The sequence below is a fragment of the Vicugna pacos genome, chromosome 27 (assembly GCF_048564905.1).
Source record: "Vicugna pacos chromosome 27, VicPac4, whole genome shotgun sequence".
In the NCBI taxonomy this organism is placed as follows: Eukaryota; Metazoa; Chordata; class Mammalia; order Artiodactyla; family Camelidae; genus Vicugna; species Vicugna pacos.
Genome location: NC_133013.1, coordinates 23385173 through 23409253, shown reverse-complemented (window position 1 = coordinate 23409253; position 24081 = coordinate 23385173). Strand labels below are relative to the sequence as shown.

The window sequence follows — 24081 nt, the reverse complement described above, 5'->3', positions numbered from 1 at the left end:
GGCCTCTACCTACAGGACACCAATAACGTATCCCCATCCCTTGCCAATGTGACAACCAAAAGTGTCTCCAAAAATTGTTAAATGTCCCCCTAGGGACAAACTGCCCCTGGTTGAGAACCACTGCTTTAGACAAATTTCTAAGACAAGAGGATCCCATACTCCACTTCTGAATCTGAATAACCACCGGCAAGAGATGATTCAGAGGCCATTTTAATCTCACTAGCCTTTGTTTTTCCTATGCAAAAATAAAACTGACAGAATTTCAGCTCACTGTGACTCATGTTTCAATAAGTCAAAAGAAGATTTCTATAAAATTTACATACAACATTTGAAAGTAACAGTAATGGAGATACTGGTAACAGGGATCAGGGAGGTATACATGCTGTAAGAGCCATCCCGCAATTTAAACTCATCAAATAGCATTAAACACCTGCCAATAAAATGCAAATTAGACAGGATCCCCTCTGCCTTCCAGATAGTGTTGACTTGAACTTGGACTGGTTACTTAGTATAAATAAATAAGGCATTTGTTCTCTCAAGAGCTGGGCGTTCTAAATCAAATGCAAGATTTCTATCAGTATTTTTCTCCTGGACACGCAGTAGCACATCCTTGCCTGTGACACATGACACGGTACTGAATGCATAGAAATAGGCATCGAAAGGCCCTGGCAACTCTCAGATTCTGGTACTGTAATTGTTGGAATGGAAGAGGTACAAGTGAAGCACTACAGGCATGTAACAGTGTGCTTGTACATAATTAGAATACCATCTTTAATCTTGGAAGATGGTTTTCTCACAGAACAAGTCAGTAGAATCCACAGATGTGTTCTTACAATGGGATTCACCAAGTTATAGTGGACACCTCTAGAATCAAGGATAAAAAGATGCTACTACAATTAATATAGAAGGTAGTTCTATTAATTGTGGAAAATGTGGACAAGAGGACTGAAGTTAATGTTAAGGATATGCTACTGCGTGTCCATAGGAGTTGTCTATTGTATGATTTCACAATGGAAGGTAAGCTATAAAAATAGTTGATGCAATAACTGTTCAGTTTAAGCATTGAAAGAATAAACCAGCATCATAGTCAATCGTCATCACACAGTGATCAGCTTGTTCACTATAGCAGCACAATGCTATACTAAAGATCAGCTGTCACCCAGTGAATACAGGACAGAGAATTTTTTAATGTGTACCTTTACCAAATGCAGGAAGTTTGAAATCAGTCTTCAAATGAAACAGGAATTTTCCATCACAGTCAAAAGATGAGCTTCACTGTTGATTACAAAGAAGAATTATTTTCCAGGATACAAACATCAGATTTTTACTAGTACAGTTTAGATACTATTTTGCTGCTGTTTTTTGAAGGTCAAATGTTATTCAGTCAGTTATTACTTCAATCATGCAGGGAGATGTTCTAATGGGCAATCTAGTAAGATAAATTGATGTTAGTGGGGAGGGCATAGCTCAAGTGGTAGAGTGCATGCTCAGCACGCACGAAGTCCTGGGTTCAATCCCCAGCACCTCCTCTAAAAAATAAAATAAATAAACCTAATTACGCCCCCCGCAAAAAACCCCACACAAAAACGTACCAAAAAAAGGTAAAAAAAAAAAAACCAAAACTGATGTTAGAGTGTTAATCTGTTAAAGACTGCATCAAATGTTAAACACAATTTACATTTTCATAATTTTATAGGTGCCATGGGAGATACGTGCCTTTTAAGTGAATTCCTACTACAACCCTGTGGGAAGTGTCACTTCTTTGCATTTCCAATATGAACTGGCACTACTATATTTGCCCATTTATAGATAACAGGAACAAAAAGCCCAAGAGATCCAACAATTGAAACCAGAAGAAAAGTCCATAGAAACATCCGATCAAGAACCTGGGCTATGAATTTCCAATCTGCAACAACCTGCATCAAAAAAAATAAAACGCATTAAATAGTTAAAAGACATGACACAATTTGTTAATTTACACATCAACTTATAATATAAGTGGCTTATTTTGATAGATTTTTAATAAAGCACTTGGTTATTTTATAGTAAATTAAAAAAACTTTTTTATTCTTATTATATGTAGTTATTTCTGTTACTTACTCTGGCCCCGTAGTGTTTACTTATTTTAATTATTAAAGATAATCCAGCCTGAGGTTAATTGCATGACAGAATAGTTCAGAATACTAAATATTCGACACGTGTTCATCTTCTTCCTCACCTCACCTGCTTTATTTAGTTTTGTTTCTCCTGGGGACCATTTTAATCTAAGCTCAAGAGTTCCGATCTGCTGGCTTGGAGCTCATTTCCTCCCCATTTTTGCAGCCTAAGCAGGTGTGAGTGACCTCAAGGGAAAGGGCAGGCTGAGACCAAGCCCTGAGCACCAGAAGCTCCCCTTCTACAAGGCCATGACCTTGACCAAGGGCTTCCCCAGCCCCCTGTTCTCTGTGAAGCATGGGGTCTTCTACAGACACTGTGCCCCAAGTCTCAGAATAATGTAGAATTTAGAGGATGATTAACACCCTACCACCTGTCTGTTCCTGAGTTTTTCCCCCCTGAAAATAAACCCCACAGGCCATCATGGAAGCAGCCCTGACCCTTCTACAGAACACTTTGCAGACATTCATTAAATTCCATCTCAATCTCAATCATTATCTACTACTGGTATCTTTCAAGACTCCATTGATAGCTTTATTTTATAAAGTTAATTATAGTTATGCCAAATAGAAACTTTATAATCCACAAGCGTTAAAAGTTTATTAGAAACATATGTCAAATGTTGCGGGGGTGGGGGGGCTGTTACTTTCCCAGAGTCATTCCATTTGCTTACCACACCTGCTAGAAATTTTTTTAAAGATTTAGATATTAGAATCTGTATAAATTTTTTATGCTAGATACTATTTTGTTATTTGTTGGATTTACAATATTGTATTAGTTTCAGGTGTATAGCAGCGATTCAAAATTTTTATAGCTTATACTCCATTTAAAGTTATAAAATATTGGCTATACATTCCTTGTTCTGTATAATATATCCCTCCCTATAGCTTATTTATTTTATACATAGTAGTTTGTATCTTTTAATCCCCTACCCTTATCTGGCCTCCCTCTTTCTTCTCCCCACTGGTAACCAGAGGTTTGTTCTCTGTATCTGTGAGAGAATTCACATAATTTTAATGGGACTATTCAAAGCAAAGTCAATTCTGAAAATATTACACAATAAAGAATAGTGACCAGATTGAAATTTTACATATTTTGAAAAATACCTCCAGTTCAATACAATCACATTAATAAAATGTATTCATGTTCAATTCTTGCATCTTCACTATTAATTAACCTTAGATAAGGAGCCAATGAGTTATTTTTCTATAATAAAGTTTTGAGCAAATTTTTGTTCTTAAGCAAATTAAGTGTATTATGAAATACTACACTAAGCTTCCTGTGTACACTTTGATGTATAATACATAAATCCTGAGAATACCTTACTGCTTTTAATTCAGTAACATTCTCTTGTAACTGAACAACAAAAAGAAATTATCCTAGAAAAACATCTTGGCTATATTTATAAAGCCTACATTAGGCTCATTCTTTAAAAAATAAAACCACTTGAGAAATTATAATGCAGTTGTGCCTGCCGATTACTGTACAATTCAGAAACAAAGTTACTCCAGATAAAATTAAAATGGTTCATCCTGTCAGAGCCAAAAAAACAAATGGCAGGATCACTGTGCCTTAGAGTAACAGAGCAGTCAGCCTAACACAAAGTGTTTTTTAAAAAGTCATCCAAGATGCTGATGGGGACATGGAGGCATGAGATCTGTGCACCTGCCCCACCTGCAAAGGTTTTAACTGAAACCAATTCTAGTAGAGATCTTTTACCAAACAGTGTGTCAGTATTCCTGGCCCTCATCTGTGCTTAGTCCTAAGGGTCATGCTGTTTGCCCAACTCAGAATCAAAACAGATCTGCGTTCCTAACAACAAGCGGACACAGACCTCCCGGACGTCATTCTCCCTCATCACGTGTCTCGTGATGTAGCGAACAGAGTCAAGCGCAGCTTCCAGCGTGTTCCGAGAAGGTTTTGGTCCCCTGCTGCTCTCAGTTTCTTCCTTCTGACTGAAGTACCTATCCACATGGCTTCTCATGCAAAGCAGTTTCGGAAGCCGGTGAAGAAATATCTTGCGGACCCATGGAGCCATAGCGTTATGCGTGGAGGAAGAACGGTGATGGATGTTGATAGCGAAGACGGTGACCATAATGGACAGTGTCACAAAAATCATGGTAAACACCAGGTACTCTCCAATCAGAGGAATTACTTTTGAAGATGAGGGTATGATCTCTTCGATGACAAGAAGGAAGACGGTCAAAGAGACAAGCACTGAAGTGCAGAGACAAATCTTTTCACCCTCGTTTGAAGGCAGATAGAAGACAAGTACGGTTAAGAAGGAGAGCCCGATACAGGGTATGATGAGGAACAAGGTATAAAAGAGGGGCAGGCGCTTGATCACAAACGAGTAAGTGATGTAAGGGTACCAGCAACAGCTGTCCGTCCTGTTTCCCTTGCTTCCCGTTGCGCTCACAATTTCCCATTCTCCGTTATCAAAAAAATCTCTCTTGTCTACATCTTGGTCCTCCAAAATTATATCAACCTGTGATCCATCGTAAGTCCAAGAACCAAATTTCATGGAACAGTTTTGGAGATCGAATGGGAAAAACGTGACATCGATGGTGCAGGAACTTTTGTAGTTTGCCGGCGGAGTCCAGGTGACAGTGCCGTCGTACCTGACCACGGTTTTCGTACTGGCCCCTTCAAAGCGCCCATCTGCACTGAAATACACACACTGCACGGTAACAATGCAGGGATTAAACAACCCACGCATGCGTTTTGCAAGCCTAATAAACAAGAAAGCCTATACCATAGTGTGCAATATTTTAAAAAAATTATTACACTTGAGCTATGCCTGCTACACGCAGGGGGGCTCTAGTTTAGGACATCGAACGCTACTGAAACTGAACCCCTACGTCCACATCCACTGCAGGACTGACAGAGCTATATTTGACAGAATCCTGAGATTTAAGTGGTTGAAATGGTTTCACTTTGCACACAAAATGGAATTAGGCTGTTTATAGCAATGGACGTGCACAGAGCCAGAACCTGAAGCCACACTCTTAGACGCCCCACAGTGTTCTTCCGTCTCCGTTACAGATACCGGATGCTTCCTAGCAGACGGGGAAAGAACGTTAGCACCCGGCTGGGCATGGCCCTGGGAGCAGCCGCACCTCTCCAACTCTGCCACTCGCTGGAGAGGCCTAGCAGGAAGCACCACCGCCACCATGACATATCTTCAAAGTATTGCTCTCGATCTTAAAATTCATGTGACTTTTGCACACTACTCTGTAATATATCCGTGTTGTATATAAAAATGTTTTTCCAGTGACTTAGAGTAAAATGATGCTCCAGGAAGCAGCATCATGCTACCTCACAGCTTTGTTCACGGCTTCCATGTTGAGAACCGTGCAGGTAAAGGTTTGAAAAGATTAAAGATATGTTTGCTTAGCATTTGCTCTGTCCTCATGCCAAACGCCTTCTTGCCAATAAAACAAAGTGCTTTAGGGTAAGCAAATTCCCAGAGCTGTCCTGGAGTGGTCTTAGAAAAAAAGGAAACTGGTATCCAGGAGTACCCTCTCCCCTAAGTTAAAAACCACCCTCAATGGGTAGCGGGTATAGCTTAGTGGTACAGCACGTGCTTGATGTGCACAAGGCCCTGGGTTCAATCCCCAATGCCTCCATTAAGGGGAGAAAATGAATAAAAATTTTTAAAAACCATCCTCAAAACACACTTAGGTAGAATACCTACGAACATGAGTTAATAATTAACCCAATGTTGCTCACTGTGGGAAAATTGTGATACAGTATTTAAGAAAAATTAGAAAGATGCACATTTGAACATAAAGTATGACCTTAACTATTTAAAAAAAAACATACCAGGTGGAGAGGATATAGTTCACTGATAGAGTGCATTGTTTAGCATGCATAGGGCCTGGGTTCATTCCCCAGTACCTCCATTAAAAAATAATAATAATAATAAATAAATAAACCTAATTATCCTCCCCCAAATACCAAAAATATATAAAAAAAAAATCTGGAAGGAAGTCTGCCAAAAATGTACGCTAGAACATGAGGGTAAATGGGGATGTCAGGCGGCCTCGGTGTGAACCCCCACCACCCACCATCACATGTGAGCTGTGTCATCTTGGACAAGGTATAACTCCCCTTTCTCATCTGTCAGATAGATATAATCATACCTAGTTCACAGTGGTTATCACGGGAACTGAATGAATAACGCACATAAGGCACTGAGCACGCTGCCAGGCACTGAGTAAGGTCAGTGCACGCGGAAGCTGATGACGGCAGTGGCCTCTAAGTGACAGGATAACAGGTTTGATTGCACCTGCCCCCCAGCTTCCAGCGCATACCTTTCTGGACTTCCCAAATGTTGTATAGATTTTTGAAATCTAAGAACACTTTTATGATCAGAAAACAATACACCGAAAAAGGGAGAGGAGCACAGAACCGATCTGCAGGTTTATGAAACGAACACAAGTCAGTCATGTGACTTTATAGCTAAACAATATTCAAAAAGAAGAAGAAATTACTAGTGTCTAATAGTAATGCAATTGTTTTCTTTTGAAAACCTAAAATGGCTTCTTGAATACAACTTACTTATCAAACAAAACGATGTCTGGGGTCCAAAGAGAGTCTGAAGGGACACGTATAACTTTTATTCCACCATAGTCATCAGGATTCCATCTTAATTTTACATCAACCCATTCCTTAAAAAGAAAGAAACCTGACTCAATTTCAAGAAAATTAATAGTCAAAAACAGTGAAAACTATACTCTCAACATTTTAGACATAAAATCACCTCTACTGCCAGTAGAGAAAACTCACCTCCACTGCCTTCCTCTGGGCACTGGAGGACAGCCCTGTCCCCTTGTGTGGTGACTCCAGCCATGGTCCCCACGAGACACCAGGGCTGGGCGCGTCCATGGCTCTGCTCAGCACCTCTTCTCCCACCAAATGACCAAGCCCAGGAGCTCAGCCATGGGCACCTAAGGCCGAGGTTCAAGGGACATTCTCTTTTCTAGCTGCATTGTCACTGCCTGGCTGGAAGGGTCCACGCACAGAGCAGCTGGATTTATTACACATTCCCCATATTGAAACACCTTGTCCAGCCTCCACCCAGTAACAACTCTGTAATCATGTCAAGTTAAGACTTGCACCCCAAACATTGTAAAATGATTATAAATCAAAAAAAATGTTAAAAAAAAAGACTTGCACCCCAAAGAAAGCATATATACCTTTTGGGTATATATGGGGTTTATATGTTTGGGGTTAGGAAACTGGTAGCAGGTATTAAAAAATCAGGGATGCCCTACTGTATAGCACAGGGAACTATATTCAATATCTTGTAATAGCCTGTAACAAAATAGTACATGAAAAGGAATAAAATCACAAGCTCAATTAAAAAAAATGTAAAAAAATAAATTAAAAATTAAAAAAATAAATTGAAAAAAAAAACCAGGGATAATAAAGAACAAAGCGAAGCACTCAACAGTTGTTGGGGACATATGTATGGCGGCCCAGAAAAAAGTCCTTTCTAGAAAAGGACTAGGAACATAAAAATAAAGCAATACATTCTTGCCTGTCCCCCTCACTCAGAGTAAGAGCCAAAACCCTCGAGTGGCCAAGGAGTGGCTGCTCATAACCTACACCAGAAGCAACCACCCGCCGCCTCCTGTAGCTTCCCGGACCCCATCCCCTACACCCCTCCCCACAGCTCCCTCACCTCTAGCCAGCTGGCCTCCTGGCTGCTCCTTAAACACACCAGGCCCCCTCCAGCCTCAGGACATTTGCCCTTCTGTGTCCCTCAGCCAGGGACACTCCTCCCCCAGATACTCACGTGGCTGGCTTACCCCTCCCTCCATCCACCTTCAAGTCTTTGCTCCAATATTACCTCCTCAGTGGCACTTCCCTGCCCGTTCTATAGAATTACAGTCCCCAACCCTCTCTTCTCCACTTTCCTTCTGTATTTTCCTCCAAGCTTACGCGCTTGAAAGGTACTATCCAACTTCCTATTTATTCCCCCGCCCCGGGAATGAAGTCCCCTGAAGGCCTAGACTTCTGTCTGTGTTGTTCACTGCTGTTTCCCCAGCGCCCAGAGCAGTGCCTTGCACACCACCGGCACTCAAATAATGTTAGCTGAAGGAACACACGACTCCATCTACCTCATCTTTCTGCATCCTGCCAATCCATCCCAAGACCAAACACTCCTATTCCCTTTGTGCCACAAACCCGCTGACAGCAGTGGCACAGCAAAGAGAGGGGCGGCCCTTGAGATTTTATACATACCTGTTTCAACCAGACATTTGTCGTCATTAACTGATTTTTCTCATCCTATAAAATAAAAATTTAAATAAGGCTGATTACATCAATTAGAGGAACAATAATTCTTTAAGAGTTGTCTCATTTCTATATAAACACTCTCCTCTCTCTAGTACCTACACTCGATTCATCAATCTGGTTCTCTAGAAAAGCAGCACCTTTTTTCTCCAGCCTAATTTCACGTTATTCCTTCCAACATACCCTGTACTTCAGAGCAGCTGCCCTCAAGTACTCCACTGGCTTTTTTAGATTTAACATTAACAGCCTCAGCTACTGCAGCTCCTCGAACCTAAGCCGCAATCTAAGGGGCGCAGCGTTAGTTTGTGTACTTAGCATTAAGGAAGAAGAAGGTGGAAAATGGATCGTGAGCTGTCGTTAATCATGAGACACGTCTGGATTTCAGAAGCACTGCAGTGGGGCGGGGACGCGCGTGTTACAAGCGGCGAGACCCCGTGTCTGTGTGTGTTCTGGAGGGGCTGTGACTTGCTGCTTGCCTCTGCGAAGGCACGAATCTGAATCTCTCTTGCGGAGCTGCTGTGTACAAAGCAACACTGAGGTCAGAGCCTTGAATGGCAACTTCGTAACGCCTCTACAGACTACTTGCCTAGAGAACGGAGGGCCCTTGGTACGTGCCACTCACACTTTCCTGCTGTCATATCTTTGCTTATGCCGGTCCTTCACGGAGTTTTCAAGGCCTAATTAAAGTGGCATCTTTTCCATTAAATTTTACTGAAATATCACAGAGCCAGCTGACCCAGTAAAAGATGGTTATGATTATCAACCACACACACAGGCCTGGTGCAGGGTACAATGCTCAGGGCACAGAGACCCACAGCAGTATGAGGGAATCCCTACTGGGGAGAGAGGACAGGGTGTAAACAGCTGAGGTGACTGGAGGGTCCCCATTCCCCACCCCACCCCATTAACAGTGAAGGACCCGGGAGAACGGAGGAGGCCAGAAGGAGGCTCATGTCTAGGGACAAAGGCAGCTGGTAGGTCCTTACATGGAAGGAACTGGTCCTAGGAAACACCACGTGGCCAGCCCTCTCATGCTGCGTTTTCCAACGAGCAATCTTCCTTCCTCAAAACACCAGAGCTGGAAAGGGCCTAGAGAATTTACCTACTGTAATCTCTCCATTTTGCAAATACGGAAACTGGGCCAGTGAGGCAACTTGCCTGAAAATCACACCACCAAGTAGTGGTAGAACCGATTCTAAGAACTCACAACCCCAAATTTTTAACCCTATCCCATCAGCTCTAGTGTCCACGCCAGTCATACACCTTTCCGAGTAACCGCTGATCCCCGTATTAGAATATGCCTTTCAGGCAAGAGATCTAAACAGAGACATTAATAATTAGGAAAGTTCTGGTAAACATATTAACTATGACGCTGCACGGTACTAGGTCATCTCTGAGACTATGGACCTTTTCCCCAGAAAAATGTGAACATGTAGATTTTGCTCTCTGGGCTGAGACCTAGTCAACACTCAGTGTGTTCAACAGAACACAACGATCCATAAATTCACAAAGGTGTGGGGTTAGCCTCTCCCTCAGGGGATGCAGCCTAATTTCGGCTCAAGTACCTCTCGAGCATCTATAATGCGGCCAACACAACGGAGGCCGCAACAGAAACAAAACCGAGTAAAGACAAACAGGATGACACTCGGGAGGAAACCAGAAATGAATGTGAACTACGCCTGAGCACAGTGGGTAAGTTTTAGTGGTGATGGTTGCTTTTTTTTTTTTAACCTGACCATAAAAATCAAAACAAACAAGCCAGCCCTGAGATTTTAAAAAGAGTGAGAACACATAGAAAATGAGATAGGAATCTGAGGAAACGTCAAGGAAGAGCCACTAAACATGACCACGAGGTTGAAGGGGAAAGACCTCAGCAATTAAAATGAACATAAAACCCCTGGGAAGCAAGTCAGCCAACCTTCTAGTCTCAATGTCCGGGGCCCTTGGCCCCCATCTTCCTTGACTCCAGTCCCCTCCTGCTCTTGGGGTCACTGACCCCACATCTTCTGGGCTCTTCTCTCAAGAAGCAATGCTTCCCCAACATCTCTGCTTGGCCAACCCTTGCTTCTACCACGTTCTGTGAACGTGGCTTCTGCTCTCCCTGCTTTAAGAACTCATCAATTCAAAGTTTTCAATAATCACCTCAGGCCAGCAATTCCAACCTGACATCCTCAGCCTTGTCTCTCACCTCTGAGCCCATCCTGACTTTCCAAGGGCCTCGTGAACTTTTTCTGTTGAATGTACCACAATGACTTCCTATCAAAAGCAAACCCATCACCTTCCCTGTCCCAAGACAACCAATTTTCTCTTTCAAACTGATCACTCTTCTAACCACATAGGCTTCAAAATTAGACCTCTCCCTCTATATTCAGTGCTCAAGTCCCATTCCTTCTTATCTGAGATCTCCTAACTTGCCTCTCAAGCTTCTAGTCTTTCACTCCCCAAAGCCACCTATTTAATTATAGTATTGATCTTGCTAAAGGATTGCTTTTCCCATGTCTGTGACCCATCGGATCTTTCATTCATCCAGCGTTTACTACGTGCCAGATGCCAGGTGAGGCTCCGGGACAGACACAAGGAATAAAGCTCACCCTGCTTTGAGGACACCATGCCAGGACATGCGTGCCAGTCAGTGTGGTGGGCGTTATATCAAAGGGCAAAGGGCCGTGGGGACAAAGGAGAGGCTGTCTGAGTAAGTCTGATGTCAGAGTCTGACAAATGAATTTGGCCTTGGAGGATAAATGGCTTGTGCTGAGAAGGAAAGTTCTGCAAACAGAAGGAATGACAGGAGCAGAGGCACAGTTCCTGCAGACCTCACCTCCTCCACCATCCTGTCAGGCCATTCTGCGCAGTGGGGCTCCCAGCAGGAACCTTTTGATCTAGACAGCCGAACAAAAGGGCTTAATATCAGTTCGGCACCTCTGATTATAATCTTCCTTGTTAACTGAAGTTCTTTCTTCTCCGCACACGGATCCTACACTGGGCACAAAGCCAGCTCAAGGGCCACTTCTACCTTGCTTTCTTTGATCACCTCAGTCCTCAAGGTCTGAATTCCCAGATCTGTGATATCACGATTTAATCCTGTAGTGTTCCACAGTGACTCCGTTTACATGCTTACAGTCCCAACTAGAAAGAAAGGCTGAGAGCCAGCCCTGCTGATCTTCCTTCCTACATCCCTATTTTTATCTATCTTTAAAATCTCTCTGTATTGCCGAGCAAAGGATCAAGCACAGAGTCCACATTCACTGACTTTCTGGAAGCAATTAGGTGACATATAGCAATCAACAGACTTGAAAAATGTATATCCTTTGATTCGCCACTTTTCTTGAGGAAAGGAGAAATGCAGACATTTATGCACAAAATATTCGTCACTGTCATTTATGACAGGAACAATTGGGAACAACATTCTCTTCTGTCAACAGTAGAGAATGTTTAAATAAATTATAAATTACCATAAAGCCATTAAAAATTACATTTAAAGATTATGTAATAACAAAAGAAAAGGTTCATCATGTAACAACAGGGGGAAAGCAGGAGTCAAAATTATATCTAAATAATATTCTAATTTTGTAACATATAAAAAAGGGCAAGAAATACAACAAAATGTTACCAATGGTCATCTCTGGTGGTAGGATTACAATTAATTTTTATTTTATTTGTATTTTTTGAACTTTCTAAATTCTCTCCAAAAATCACGCATCACTTCTCTAACCAGCAAATAAAAGCACACTTACAAACATTACTTACATACACACACATATATATATACTTGTTGACTATTCTGGGAGCACAGCAGGGAAATAATTATTGATTGACATGATCAGAACAAGAAGAAACTAGTTTAAAAATCAGTATGAACTTTTTAGTTAAAAACAGAAAGAATCTCAAAAAAAGAAAAAGAAAAAAAACAGAAAGAATCTCTCAACCATAAGAACAAGTTAAAAAGTTAAATCAAGGGAATTTACTCCCTGCTGATTGTCACAGGGAAAAACCTCTGAAATGTTTTAAGTGTGACGCTGAAGCAGTGATCTGTTGAGGTCCTTTTTGGTCCTAAAAGTCTACAACTCTACTCTTGGAGTTTTTGCTTTTAAAATTTTTGACTTTTTGATCATATTTTTTAACACATTTAAGGAGAAGCTTCCATAGAAAATGTTTAATATCTTCAAATTTATTTAAAAATAGACCTATGTTAATTACCAAATAAGAGAAAATGCTTTCTAAACGATACCAGATTATATAAACACACTGCATTCCCAGGTGACTGGTGTAATCATTTTCCCTGGTGAGTTGCTTGAGGAAGAAGACTTGTGTTCATTCACTTTTGTAACCTCTGTGGCCTGAGGCAGTGCCCGGGCACACAATACACTCTCCCCACCCCCGAGTGAAATGGAATATTAATGACACGCATACCTACCACGTCCACTAGTTGAGATATTGCAAGGCCAAACTTGATTTTTATTTTGTCATTCAGGTGTTCCACAGGACGAACCCATCTTTCGTAGTCTTGAAATAAGTCCTTAAACAGACTATCTTCATGTTTTGCAATAAAGGATGGTTCAGCTAATCCTGTATAACAAATTTTTAAAAGTTAGTGGATTGGCTCCTCTCCCACCAGATACCTCTACTTAAATAAAAAAAAAAAAAGTTCGGCGTTACTAACATACTAACAAACCGAAGTATTATTTAAGCTATTATCAAAGGAGATTTTTAAATGAAATATTAATACAAGTGTCTGCGACCAACAAGGGACACTCTGGTTTGGATATACTTCTTAGTTAATTCAGGTTATTCGCATGGAAATACACTGAGTTCAGTAAGAAGCACTCAGTACTTCATAGAGTAATTTGAAATCTAAGTAATGAAAGCATTTAAATTACCAAAGCTAAGGGGGTTGCTCGTCATAAAATTCCAAACCTAGAAAACAGATAGATTAAAGTTCACTGGTCAACTATAAATATAAAATAAACACGCTGTAATTTACAAGCTTTTAATATACAAACGTATAAATACTGAATAAATTATTCAGATTTCCATACCTTTGTTTGCCATACATTTGTATACAATTACCTTAGGGCCTAAGATTTAAAAAGAAAAACAAATTTTTTTTAAAGTTTCAGATGCCAAAGCCAAAGACTGGTTAGATTTAAGGGTCACAGTTACATTTATACTTTTACTGAGCTTAAATATGTCTCTTGGAAATAAGCTTTCAGTGTTGTATGGACGCTGGAGCCTCTGTTTAGGAAATGTCGAATGTGGGAAATTCAAGGATGACATTTACTCAAGACTCACAATTTTACAAAGGAAAAGTATGTATTTAAAACAAAATGTCACTGGCTTCTTTACCATAAAGTGTACACACAAGGACCTGGAGTAGCTATCGCTGCTCTTTCTTTGAACTAAAAGAAACGATCTAACAGAAAGTTAGCACTCTCACGCCTGGTGCCAGTGACGTGCTCTTGTTCACTTTTACTACCTCCTTCGACACTGAGTCAACATCAGGAAGCACAGTGGTCCCACCAGCTGCCCTCCGTGAATGCCAGCACGGGGACCGTCCTCCCGGGCGGCACCACATACATGCGCAGCAACTCCCTTCCCTGCTGCCCACTGACTCCACGACAGCTCAGCACGCTCTTCCCGTCTAGATCAGAGATTGTCTTATCCTGACGAAATTTAAAATCCCTTCTTCTCTCACCTGAGTTCTCAGCGTTAAGAATAAAATGCCATCAGGCACATCTTGCTCATCTGTACCATGCAGAAACCAGAAGGCAATTCGTGCCCCCGGTTAGTGATTCTCTCTAACCAAAAGGCAAAATCCGGGAACACACATGTGATAATAATAGCTCTTCCACGTGGCTGGCTATTAATGTCATGTGATAGCCAACACTAATTATACTAATTAATAAAGGGACTGTATTAATCATCAGTGCTGCTTTCCCGCCAAGCAGAGGAACTTGTGCCTGGCTTTACAAGCATCGTACCAACGGCAGGCCTTAAAGCCGTCTCTGGCACATGGAATTCATTCTCCTTTCAATGATATCGTGGGGGTCCTGGTCTCTTCTCTGACTTCAGCAACAAAATTCATCAATTTTACACCATAAAGTTATTTTATATTTATTCAAGAAAATAATTGTTTCACCAGAGAGGTCGCTGTCCTTTGAAAATGTCACAAATGCTTTTTGGGCTGCCATTTTTTGACAAAGTTTCATAACAAAAGAACTCCTGGGTACTGTAGGAATGGATTACTGATAGGGTGAAATCTGGTTTTCAGATAATCACTGTTTTGCTTTTCTTTTTAAGGGAGTATATGTGAAATCACCGTATTTGCAGGTACATTTTTCCCAGCACACACAGATCTATAATCTGTATGCACACCACACAGCAAAATTCTGAATCACACATTACTATTTACTATCACTATTTTCGAGCCACTAATCCATTTTTATAAAATGGAATATAATGCAACAGCTAATGTCAACAACTACCCTTTAATTATCTGAAGCTTAGCGAAACTCCACAACGTTAATGTGTTAGTTAAGAAAAGCAACCTAGACATTTCTTTAAAATGTAAACATTAAGAACACCTCCTATTTCTTAAATCCACCCATTTCCCAGCAAGCCCACTGCCACGGTCCTAGCACAAGCTACCTGCATCTGTCGTCAGGACTAGGCAAGCCTGCCATCCTCAGCGGGTGCCAGGCGGTTTCTCAGCGCCCCTAGTGGTTCTCTGCACAGATACACAAGCAGTCGTTTCAAAACACAAATCTGATGTTACCCCCTTGCTTAAAACCCTTCTGTAGCCTGTAGCCTTCCACTAATTCAAGATAGACTGAAATCCTCGGGGCCAAATGTGCTGGATCTGTCCCCTCCAGGCTGTCTCTCCCCTTTGCTCTTTCCAGCTACACTGACAGTTCAGCCTCTCAAACACTCCACACTGTTCCCCCCTGTGAGGAGTGCTTGTCCTCCCTGTCTGACATGCTCTCCCTCCCCTTCACCCAGTCGACTCCCACCCATCCTTCAGATCGCACTTCTTCAGGGCTCTGTCCTGCCCCCAAAGTCTACACTGGGTTCTCCGCATAAAAACACGTTCCTTATCTGAGGTGTCCTTCTACAGTCTCTGATGAATTTGCTTAAAGTCTGTCTTCCCAGCTGTGGTGCAAACTCATGGCAACAGGTCCTGTGTTTTATTCACCATTATAACCCCAGCGCCTAACAACATACTGGCATAGAGTAGGCACTCCATTTGTTGAATGAATACATGGATGAATAAGGAGCTGGTACCATCTGACAATTCCCATTTATCTCTAATAATTCAGAATTTCATCACTGGTTGTGAAACAACTGCCACAATTTTGCTATTTTGCTAATTAAGGATGACGAGTCACTAGACAGCTTCTTAACAGTAGAGAGACCTTGTCTGACTCAGATCTGAATGTGCAGAGAGGCAACACAACACGCTAAGAACTCAGGATTCTACGTCAACAGGCTGGGGTCCATCTAGTCTCTAATACTTACTGTCTGACCTGAGGGCAAGTTACTCAACTTCTTTGTGTATTAGTTTTTACATCTGTGAAACTGGTCTAAAACAATACCTAAAAAGGTTACTGAGAGGATTAAATAAAACTGTGCACAGAAGTGCCAGCACAGGGTCGTGCTTATTAGTCCATAAATGATTGCTAAAGTAATGATAACTGACAGACCTCAAAAGGCAAACACACAAAAATACTGCAGCAAAAGCAATCACTGCCTGCAGAGCTACTGACCTCCACCTAGAACTTCCCAAATAGCCCAACGAAGATCATCTCCTGGGCTAGTGAGTATATAGCTCAGTGGTAAAGTGCATTCCTAGCACGCATGAGGTCCAGGGTTCAATCCCCAGCACCTCCATTAAAAACAAAAACAAGTAAATAAAACTAATTACCATACCCTCCCCCCAAAAAGAAAAAAATTATAAGAATAATTAAAAAACAAAAAGATCATCTCCCTATGGATTACCCCAGGCAAGCAACCCTTGCAAAAACACGAAGGAAGAACGTGTCTGTGGCACTGGACACTCAACACAGCGCAATGACAACTCAACAAAAAGCTTTCCTCCAGCCTATAACCTTCACAGCTAATAATGCTAATCAGAATACCAGCCTACTAACAGCACGTAAATCACAAATCTCAGAAAAACAGAGACCCAAGCAGTGATGCACACTAAAAGCAGGACGAGAACCAAAAAAAATTAATGGGCAATTCTCTTGAAGCAGTTAAAAATGCAACAAGAGGAAAACTAAATTGAATAAGTAAAAGATAGAAATATGTTATCATGTCATTGACTCTCTGAGATTTGAACTTGGGCTTTACAAATCCATTTGTAACACCGAGTATCGTGACGAGGGCTGTCTCTGCTCGAGGACTGAGAATGACTGATCAAACACGTGTCCCTTTCAAGCTATTTAGTGAAGCCACACATATTTTCAAAGAAATGTAACCTTGATCTTTAACTTCAGTAGCCTGATTAAGAAAGGATGCAAAACTGCAAAGCTGAAAATCGTAATTTGAATAGTTGGCGCCACTAATGAGCTGTTAACTTTCACATGCCACCATTTTCTAATCTGCATAAATAAGGATATGCTGCAAAATGTCAACAGCTGTTCAATGTGTGTGGCAAGAACTCTTCGATCTGTTGTATTTTAAATTTTTCCATCATAAAACATGAATAAAAAGGGTAACTTCTGCTTTGCTGCCTGTTATGCAGATAAAATGAAAGAGCACATTACCTTGTATCTCGGATAGTGTCTAAGGCAGTTGAATTTTTTTTTAGTTTTCTCCACTAAATTCATAGGCAGCTAAATCAATAGATAGCTAAAGATTTAAAAAAAAAACCAATTCCAGGAAGATAAGAGAGGATAGTGTCCTCTACTGGCATTCTTCTGGGAAGAACTATGATTTTCTTATCAAAAAGTATTGGGAAAAAAGTCAACCAAGGTGCTCTGCAGCTAAATATGAATATTCACAGTCTTGACAATCTTCAGATAAAGAATTAACAGATAACATCTGCTATAAGTTTCTTCCATAAATTCTTCCTAAATCTTTAGCATCTGCTATAGCCTGGGTGTATTAGACCCTAATGTGTGGTAACTCGTTCACCTCAGTCATTCATTCAACAAACATTGAGTGGCTGCCTCTGTGCTGGGGCAAAGCAGAAGACTCTGGTACCTACCTTCCTGGGAGACAAATTTGCATTTGTTTACTTTCATTATATCATAATTATAAACTGGATGGCTGTGCAGAGAACACCCCCTTGTGTATCTGAACATGGCTGCAGTCTGAAATCTGACATAGAATTTCTCAACACTATTGACATTTCAGGCTGGATAATTCTTTGTTGGGGGGGGGGAGGGTCTGTCTCCTGCACTATAGGATATTTGGCAGCATCCCAGGCTTCCATCCGCTACATATATCGCCCTTCATGTGACAACCAAAACCATCTCCAGACATTGCCAAATATCCTCGGTGCGGCAGAGGGTAGGGTAGGATGGGGGGTTGGGGGTAATGCACAAACCTGCCCCTGGTTGAGAATCACTGGTCTACTAGTAGCCAGTAAGTGGCAGAGGGAGAAATAGGACCCAGATTTGTTTTTCTCAAAATACTTTAATTACAACAGTAATGTATGATCACTGTCAGGACTCCAGCCAAAAGTACACAAGGAGTAGGAATTCTCTCTCTCCTCATCTCCCTTCCTCCAAGGTCAACCACTGTTAAGTTTATTGTGTAGACATTTTAAAATACACACACACACACAGAGGAAGAACAAGTGTTTACTTTTTAACTTCTGCAGCTTGCTTTTTCAACCAATTCTATATGTCAAAGTATATCCACGCATCTCCACACTTTTCTTCACAAGCTGCAAACCGGTCTGGGCTACGGGTGTATCATCATTCACGTAAGCTTTCACCACTGGTGGGCATTTATACAGTCTTCAGTTTGGGGTGACTTCTACCAATGCTACAACGGGCAAATGCTGTAGTTAACGTCCTTGTACATCTATTTTTCCACACTTTTACAAGGACTTCGATGACACCGAGGTGGAATTGCTGAGTCAAGGGTATATACGTTTTAAATTTTGCTAGTTATTGCCAATAGCCTTTCCTTTCTTCTTTATAGGCTGCTGAAGAATGAAACAATGTATCTAAAAAGGTGTGTAAGAGTGATATATTATATGTCCCCAATTCATAATTAAGCCAGTCCTGGAGTAATCTTCCCCTACAGGGCTCTGTGTATGTTTTTTAAGTTAACATAGTGTCTCCTGTTCCTTTTTTAAAGCTCCTCTCTGCAGCAGCGCCAGGAGGGCTATTTTAAGCAACAGCAAGATAAAGAAGTGAACCTAATCAACCATTTTGTAAATGAGAAGAAATCTGTACTATATCCAACATCTTCAATGTGGCAGATAGGTATGCTTCCACATCATTCTTTTAAGTATTGCAGATGAGAGGCAGAGGGGTTTTTTCCCCCCACTCCAGGGTTTTCATTATATCTTCTATTGATTTTTATCACAGAATTACAGGATAAAGTTTCTCTGTAACTGATATGCATTAGTAAACCTAATTTAACATCCTGCCCTGACTCTCAGAACACCTGCAGTAAGAAAATGACCTGAGGCAGTTAAATTTAGATCCAGTCAATAATTTTTCAAGAAGAGACAACTTTCATCCTTTGAAAGTCTGAGCATCATCAGATTAACTAAATGCAGAGTTCACTATTGTAATTTGACACCATAAACCTCTCCACAGGCAATAAATATGTATTATGGGCTAGGAGATTTACAGTGTTATGAACTGAAATACCCAATGGTACATGAAGATGCCTCGGTCCACTACAGCCTGCGCGACTTTGATAAGGCTCTTGCAGATTTCCTCCTTAGGGTCATCTAGTTATGAGTGAGTAGTGGGGACTGGAAGGAAACATGAAGACAGGCTGTTTGTTAAGATGATGGGACAGTGCTTAGTTTCTACTGGTCTTATGTGGATAGTTCATTGTAACTTCTCTATCTCCATAGCTGCTGCCATTGGATCCTCCTGATAATCCATCCACTTGATATGAATAGGAAACTGTCTACAATCTTGCTACTCAAAGTGTGGTTCTCTGATCAGCAACATCTGTATCACCTGGGTGCTTGCTAGAAATGCAGAATCTCAGGCCCCGCCTCCAATCTACTGAATCAGTGGCTACATGCTAACAACATCCCCAGGGATTCCTGTGATATTTTTTGGTCGATGCTGCTGGCATCTCATGGACAGAGGTCAGGGCTGCTGCCAAACAGCCTACAAGGCAGGACAATCTCCCATAACAAAGCATTCCCCGGCCCCAAATGTCAGAGGTTGGGAAATCCTGAGCGAGAGGAAAATGGTTTTGCCCAACTCCATATATACACCATTGATCATAAAATAAAAAGAAAGAAAGAATATCAAAAGTTCATATTGTCCTTTTTTGTCAAAATTCAAATATTCACATTTAATTCCGATTTTTACTGGCAAAAGGCTATATGTGATAATTCTACGTTAGAAGGAAAGAGCCTGAGGTCACTGAACAAAACACGGTTAGGAGAAACAGTATCATGCTTCCTCAATTTGGAAACAACACGTAAAATTTTACTCGCAGAGCAGAAAAGGATCATTAAAAATAATCTCCCCATCCTATTGTCATTATAAAACTACACCTATGCTGCTCTGGAGAGCAGATTTCCAAAGAAACAAATTGGAAACTATTCCAGAATTTACCAGCTCTCATTGTCAAGACATGCTTATTTAATATTAAACTTAAAATTATATCTGAAAAAATTTAATTCCAATTCTTAGGGGAGAAAAATAATGCTATAAGAAGAAAAATTTTCTGTACTGAAAACTCACATCCTAATTATAAAAAGTTACTTGCTGGATCTAATTTTTCGATTACAGGCTGGGAAAAAACCCTATTCTGACAAATGAAAACCTCTTCGAAGTTCTGTCGATAAGCTACATTTACAAAATCAGGTGCATCTGAAATGTATCAGGAGCTACACAAATAAAACCCTACCTTCCAGGTGCCCACAGCTGAGCTTACAGAGCATATTTAGTGTTTGCAAGGAAAAAAATAATTTTTAATTTCAAATTAAACTGTGTGAAAAGTTTATGTCCTTACTTAAGGCACCTAGATACTCTTTTGGATGTAATCATAACAGAAGTAGAGAGGACAGTCACTATATGTGTATTTCTATTATCTTCTTAAAAGTATTAATGAAAATGACTAAAGGGGAGAAGAAAAATATCTTTCTTAGCTTTCACCAAAATTCAAGTTTCAACCATTGAAAACGTCACACAACTACACAGCGAAGGAATGTAACTGACTAATGACTAATTTACATAAATCACTCTCAATCATACTCAGGTCAGTTTAAAAGGCTTGTATTATCTTAATGTACTAGGTTAATTATCCACACTTTAATACAGACAAAATTGCCTCTTGAGCCACCTTTCACAGCTAAGTAAGGCTGCTGGCAGACCAGACATTTTCTATTCCTAGAGACTGGCTCCCAGAAAACCATAAAGAAGAGTTATTAAGACCCTAAGATGAATATGAAAACAATAAAAATGTAAATGTAAAATTAACTATGGTTCAAAGGACCTAAAATCCATCTATAACCACCCTCTAATTTCAAAGATGGACAAATAAAGGATCAGCAAGGTCAAGCAATATGCTCAAAGAAACACAGCAAATTAATGGCAGGTGTCCTGATTCCAGATAGTACTTCAGCCACCCTACAATCAAAGGCAGTTTTACACAAAAGCGTACTAACATTTAGGAGCAAGTGTGCAATTCCATTATCTGTTCAACATTTGTTCTTTAAACGATCACTTACTAGGAGCACATGGAATCTTGGAATTATAGAGCTGGAGAGAGAGAAGCCTTTAATGATCCCTCATCTTACAGATGAGGAAACTAATATCCAGAGAGATCTTACTATTCCATTCGTTCATCAACAAACATTTACTGGGCTCCTACAATAAGCTAGGTCTCTGCAATACAAAGATACACAGGATAAGATCACAGTTCTTAAGGAGCTCATGTGGGACAAAGGGAAAGAAAATACAAATGTAATACAACATGGTGGTTATTATAAGAGAGGTATTCACTAAGTGGAGTGGGGACAGAAAAGAATTAATCAGCTCTGATTGTTTGGATAGAACACTGAACACCAAGCATGCACAGACAGCTATTCACATCATTTAATCTTGGCTATATTTTATATTTTAAAAGATGAAAAAAGTTCCACTTCACCAAAAAGCATAGGGAGCCACTGTTTTCTGAGTGTCACGCATAGCACCTGGCATTTCATACACATTATTCAAACCTGAAGATGACTCAGAGGTAAGCAGTATTTTTCCCATTTTTCAAAATGACTCAGAGGTAAGCCATGTTAGCCACATTTTTCAAAGCTTGTCCAAGTCAGGATACACTAGTCATAATTTGAACCCAGGTTTGTCTGGCTCCAAAATCACATTCCTTTCTTTCTGTTAAATTATGACTTCCTCTGCACAGGATTTTCTTTATGTGTTTTAATCATCCTCCACATTATTTCTCTTAAGTCTATTTTAAGCAATACATCCTGCAATAAATAATTCTAGTCTTCAAGATGACCACTTTCTAGAAGCAGGAATCAGAGTTTTAAAACCTGAAGGAAGGAAAAGACAAGAAACTGTTCTGCTTAGACCCAAATAAAGTTTCCCCTTTTAAAGAAACTCACTCAGAAAAACTGAAATACTGACATGAACTTCAGCTTTTATTTCTTGCTTGAAGAATTCTTACCTTTTCTCCAATTTGATCACACTACAGGACTCCATAATTGGTAGTATTTTTCTTCAAGGTATTAAGAGGGCTGACTCAAACTTTCTAAAGCTTTCCATTTGAAAAAGTACTGTGTGTTTTCTTTTGTTGTTTCTATTCCAATCCAAAATATTTTTTTAAATTGAAGTACAGTTAATGTGTCAACTTCTGGTGTACAACATCATGTTCCATCATACATATACATACATATATTCATTCCCATTCTTTTTCATTATAGGTTACAAGATATTGAATATAGTTCCCTGTGCTATACAGAAGAAATTCGTTTTTATCTATTTTATATATAGTAGTTAATATTTGCAAATCTCCAACTCCCAATTTATCCCTTCCTACCCGCTTTCTCCCTGGTAACCGTTTGTTTACTATATCTGTGAGCCAGTCCAGAACATTTTGACATAGAGAAGGCTTTAAAAAAGCTCTATTCCAAGACGCTAAAGAGGAATTCAGGATGCAAACAGCCAGCAGCCAGGGAAATCCGCTGCCCAGAATTCTACAGCTAACACATTTCATCTTCCAGCAAAAGGAAAGATTTCAAATGCTAAGGGGTGAGTTGGGAAGGAGGGCGAGGACCAAGGGGTAAAAGATCAAGTCCTAACCCCTGGTATTAAACCCAAGCAGCCTCCATACTTGCCTGTGAATAAGTAACAACGTGAGAAGCCCAGCTGAAACCAAGAAAGGAAAGCCCTGCCGGATAACAACCGCATCTTTTACTGAGAAAGTTTTTACCTAAGTATTTACTAAGTCATCCAGCAATCTCCAGCGATTCAGGTCATGGAACAAAAGCCAAAGCGGCCTATTCTCAGCATTTAAATGAATACACCTGAGCATTTAAACGGACCCCCCCCCCACTCCAAGCCCCCAGGAGAAAAATAAAACCGCCCTCCGTAATAAGGTTTTCAGTGCGGGCCGCAGCCTCGCGGCTCTCGGGGACCCGGCCACCCCGCGCCCCCCGGCCGCCCAGGCTCACCTAGCGGCGCACCGCCCCCCGCGCCCGCCGGACCCCAGTGCCCCGCGACCAGCTGAAAGAGGAGGAAGTGGAGCGGGCGAAGCCCGAGGCTGAGGACCGCGCGCCCCAACCTCCGCGCTGCCATCGCCCGGCTGCCTGTGCTCCCGCGGAGAAGCGGACTCCGCGGACGAAGCCGGGAGCGTGTGCTGGAGCGCACGGTGATCGGCCTCGCGCCTTTGGGCGGGCTCGGGCGCGGGAGGAGGGTCCGCGCGCGTGGCCCCGCCCCAACCCCCGCCTCCAGCTGCCTCTTACCCAGACCTCGCCCCGCCCCGTCCCTTCTGGCCCCGCCCCGTCCGCGCATAGCCCCGCCTCAGCTCCGCCCAGTCGCTTCTCCAGCCTCGCGTTTGGCCCCACCCTCTCTATTCTAGCTCCGCCTTTTTCACACCTGGCCCTGCCTCACCACCCTGGCCCCGCCTCCAGGCCCGACTTTTGCCGGGCGCGACCTTGGAGCTCAGAGTCCCGGGAAGGGGAAGGCCAGAGAATGGCATCACTGGCAGGTCCTTAGTCCAACTACAGGATGACCTTGGGCAAGCCACCTGTGATAACTACCTGTAATTCATGTCTGCTCTGTACCCAGCACCAAGAGGGGAACCAGACGGACAGACGGCTCTCAGCTGACAGAAAACCAGTAAACATAAATAGTTATTGAGTTGCGATGAGGGATGCAAAGGAAACAAGTGGGAGGCTGAAACCTAGTGGAATGGGACTTGCCCCTAAATTCCGGGCTGAGGCTCTCTCCAGTCAGCCGCACC

At 41.5% G+C, this 24081-nt stretch overlaps 1 protein-coding gene across 1 annotated transcript; it reads right to left on the bottom strand.

The window, feature by feature from the left end:
• Positions 1 to 1646: 1646 nt before the first annotated feature.
• On the bottom strand, positions 1647 to 23363 carry CHRNA5 (cholinergic receptor nicotinic alpha 5 subunit). Its single transcript, XM_072950927.1, has 6 exons — positions 23291 to 23363; positions 12872 to 13023; positions 8407 to 8451; positions 6718 to 6827; positions 3989 to 4820; positions 1647 to 1916 (listed from the first exon to the last, which is right to left on the bottom strand). The coding sequence occupies exons 3-6, from the start codon at positions 8431 to 8433 to the stop codon at positions 1755 to 1757; spliced, it is 1131 nt and encodes a 376-aa protein (XP_072807028.1). The 5' UTR covers positions 8434 to 8451; positions 12872 to 13023; positions 23291 to 23363; the 3' UTR covers positions 1647 to 1754.
• Positions 23364 to 24081: the final 718 nt, after the last annotated feature.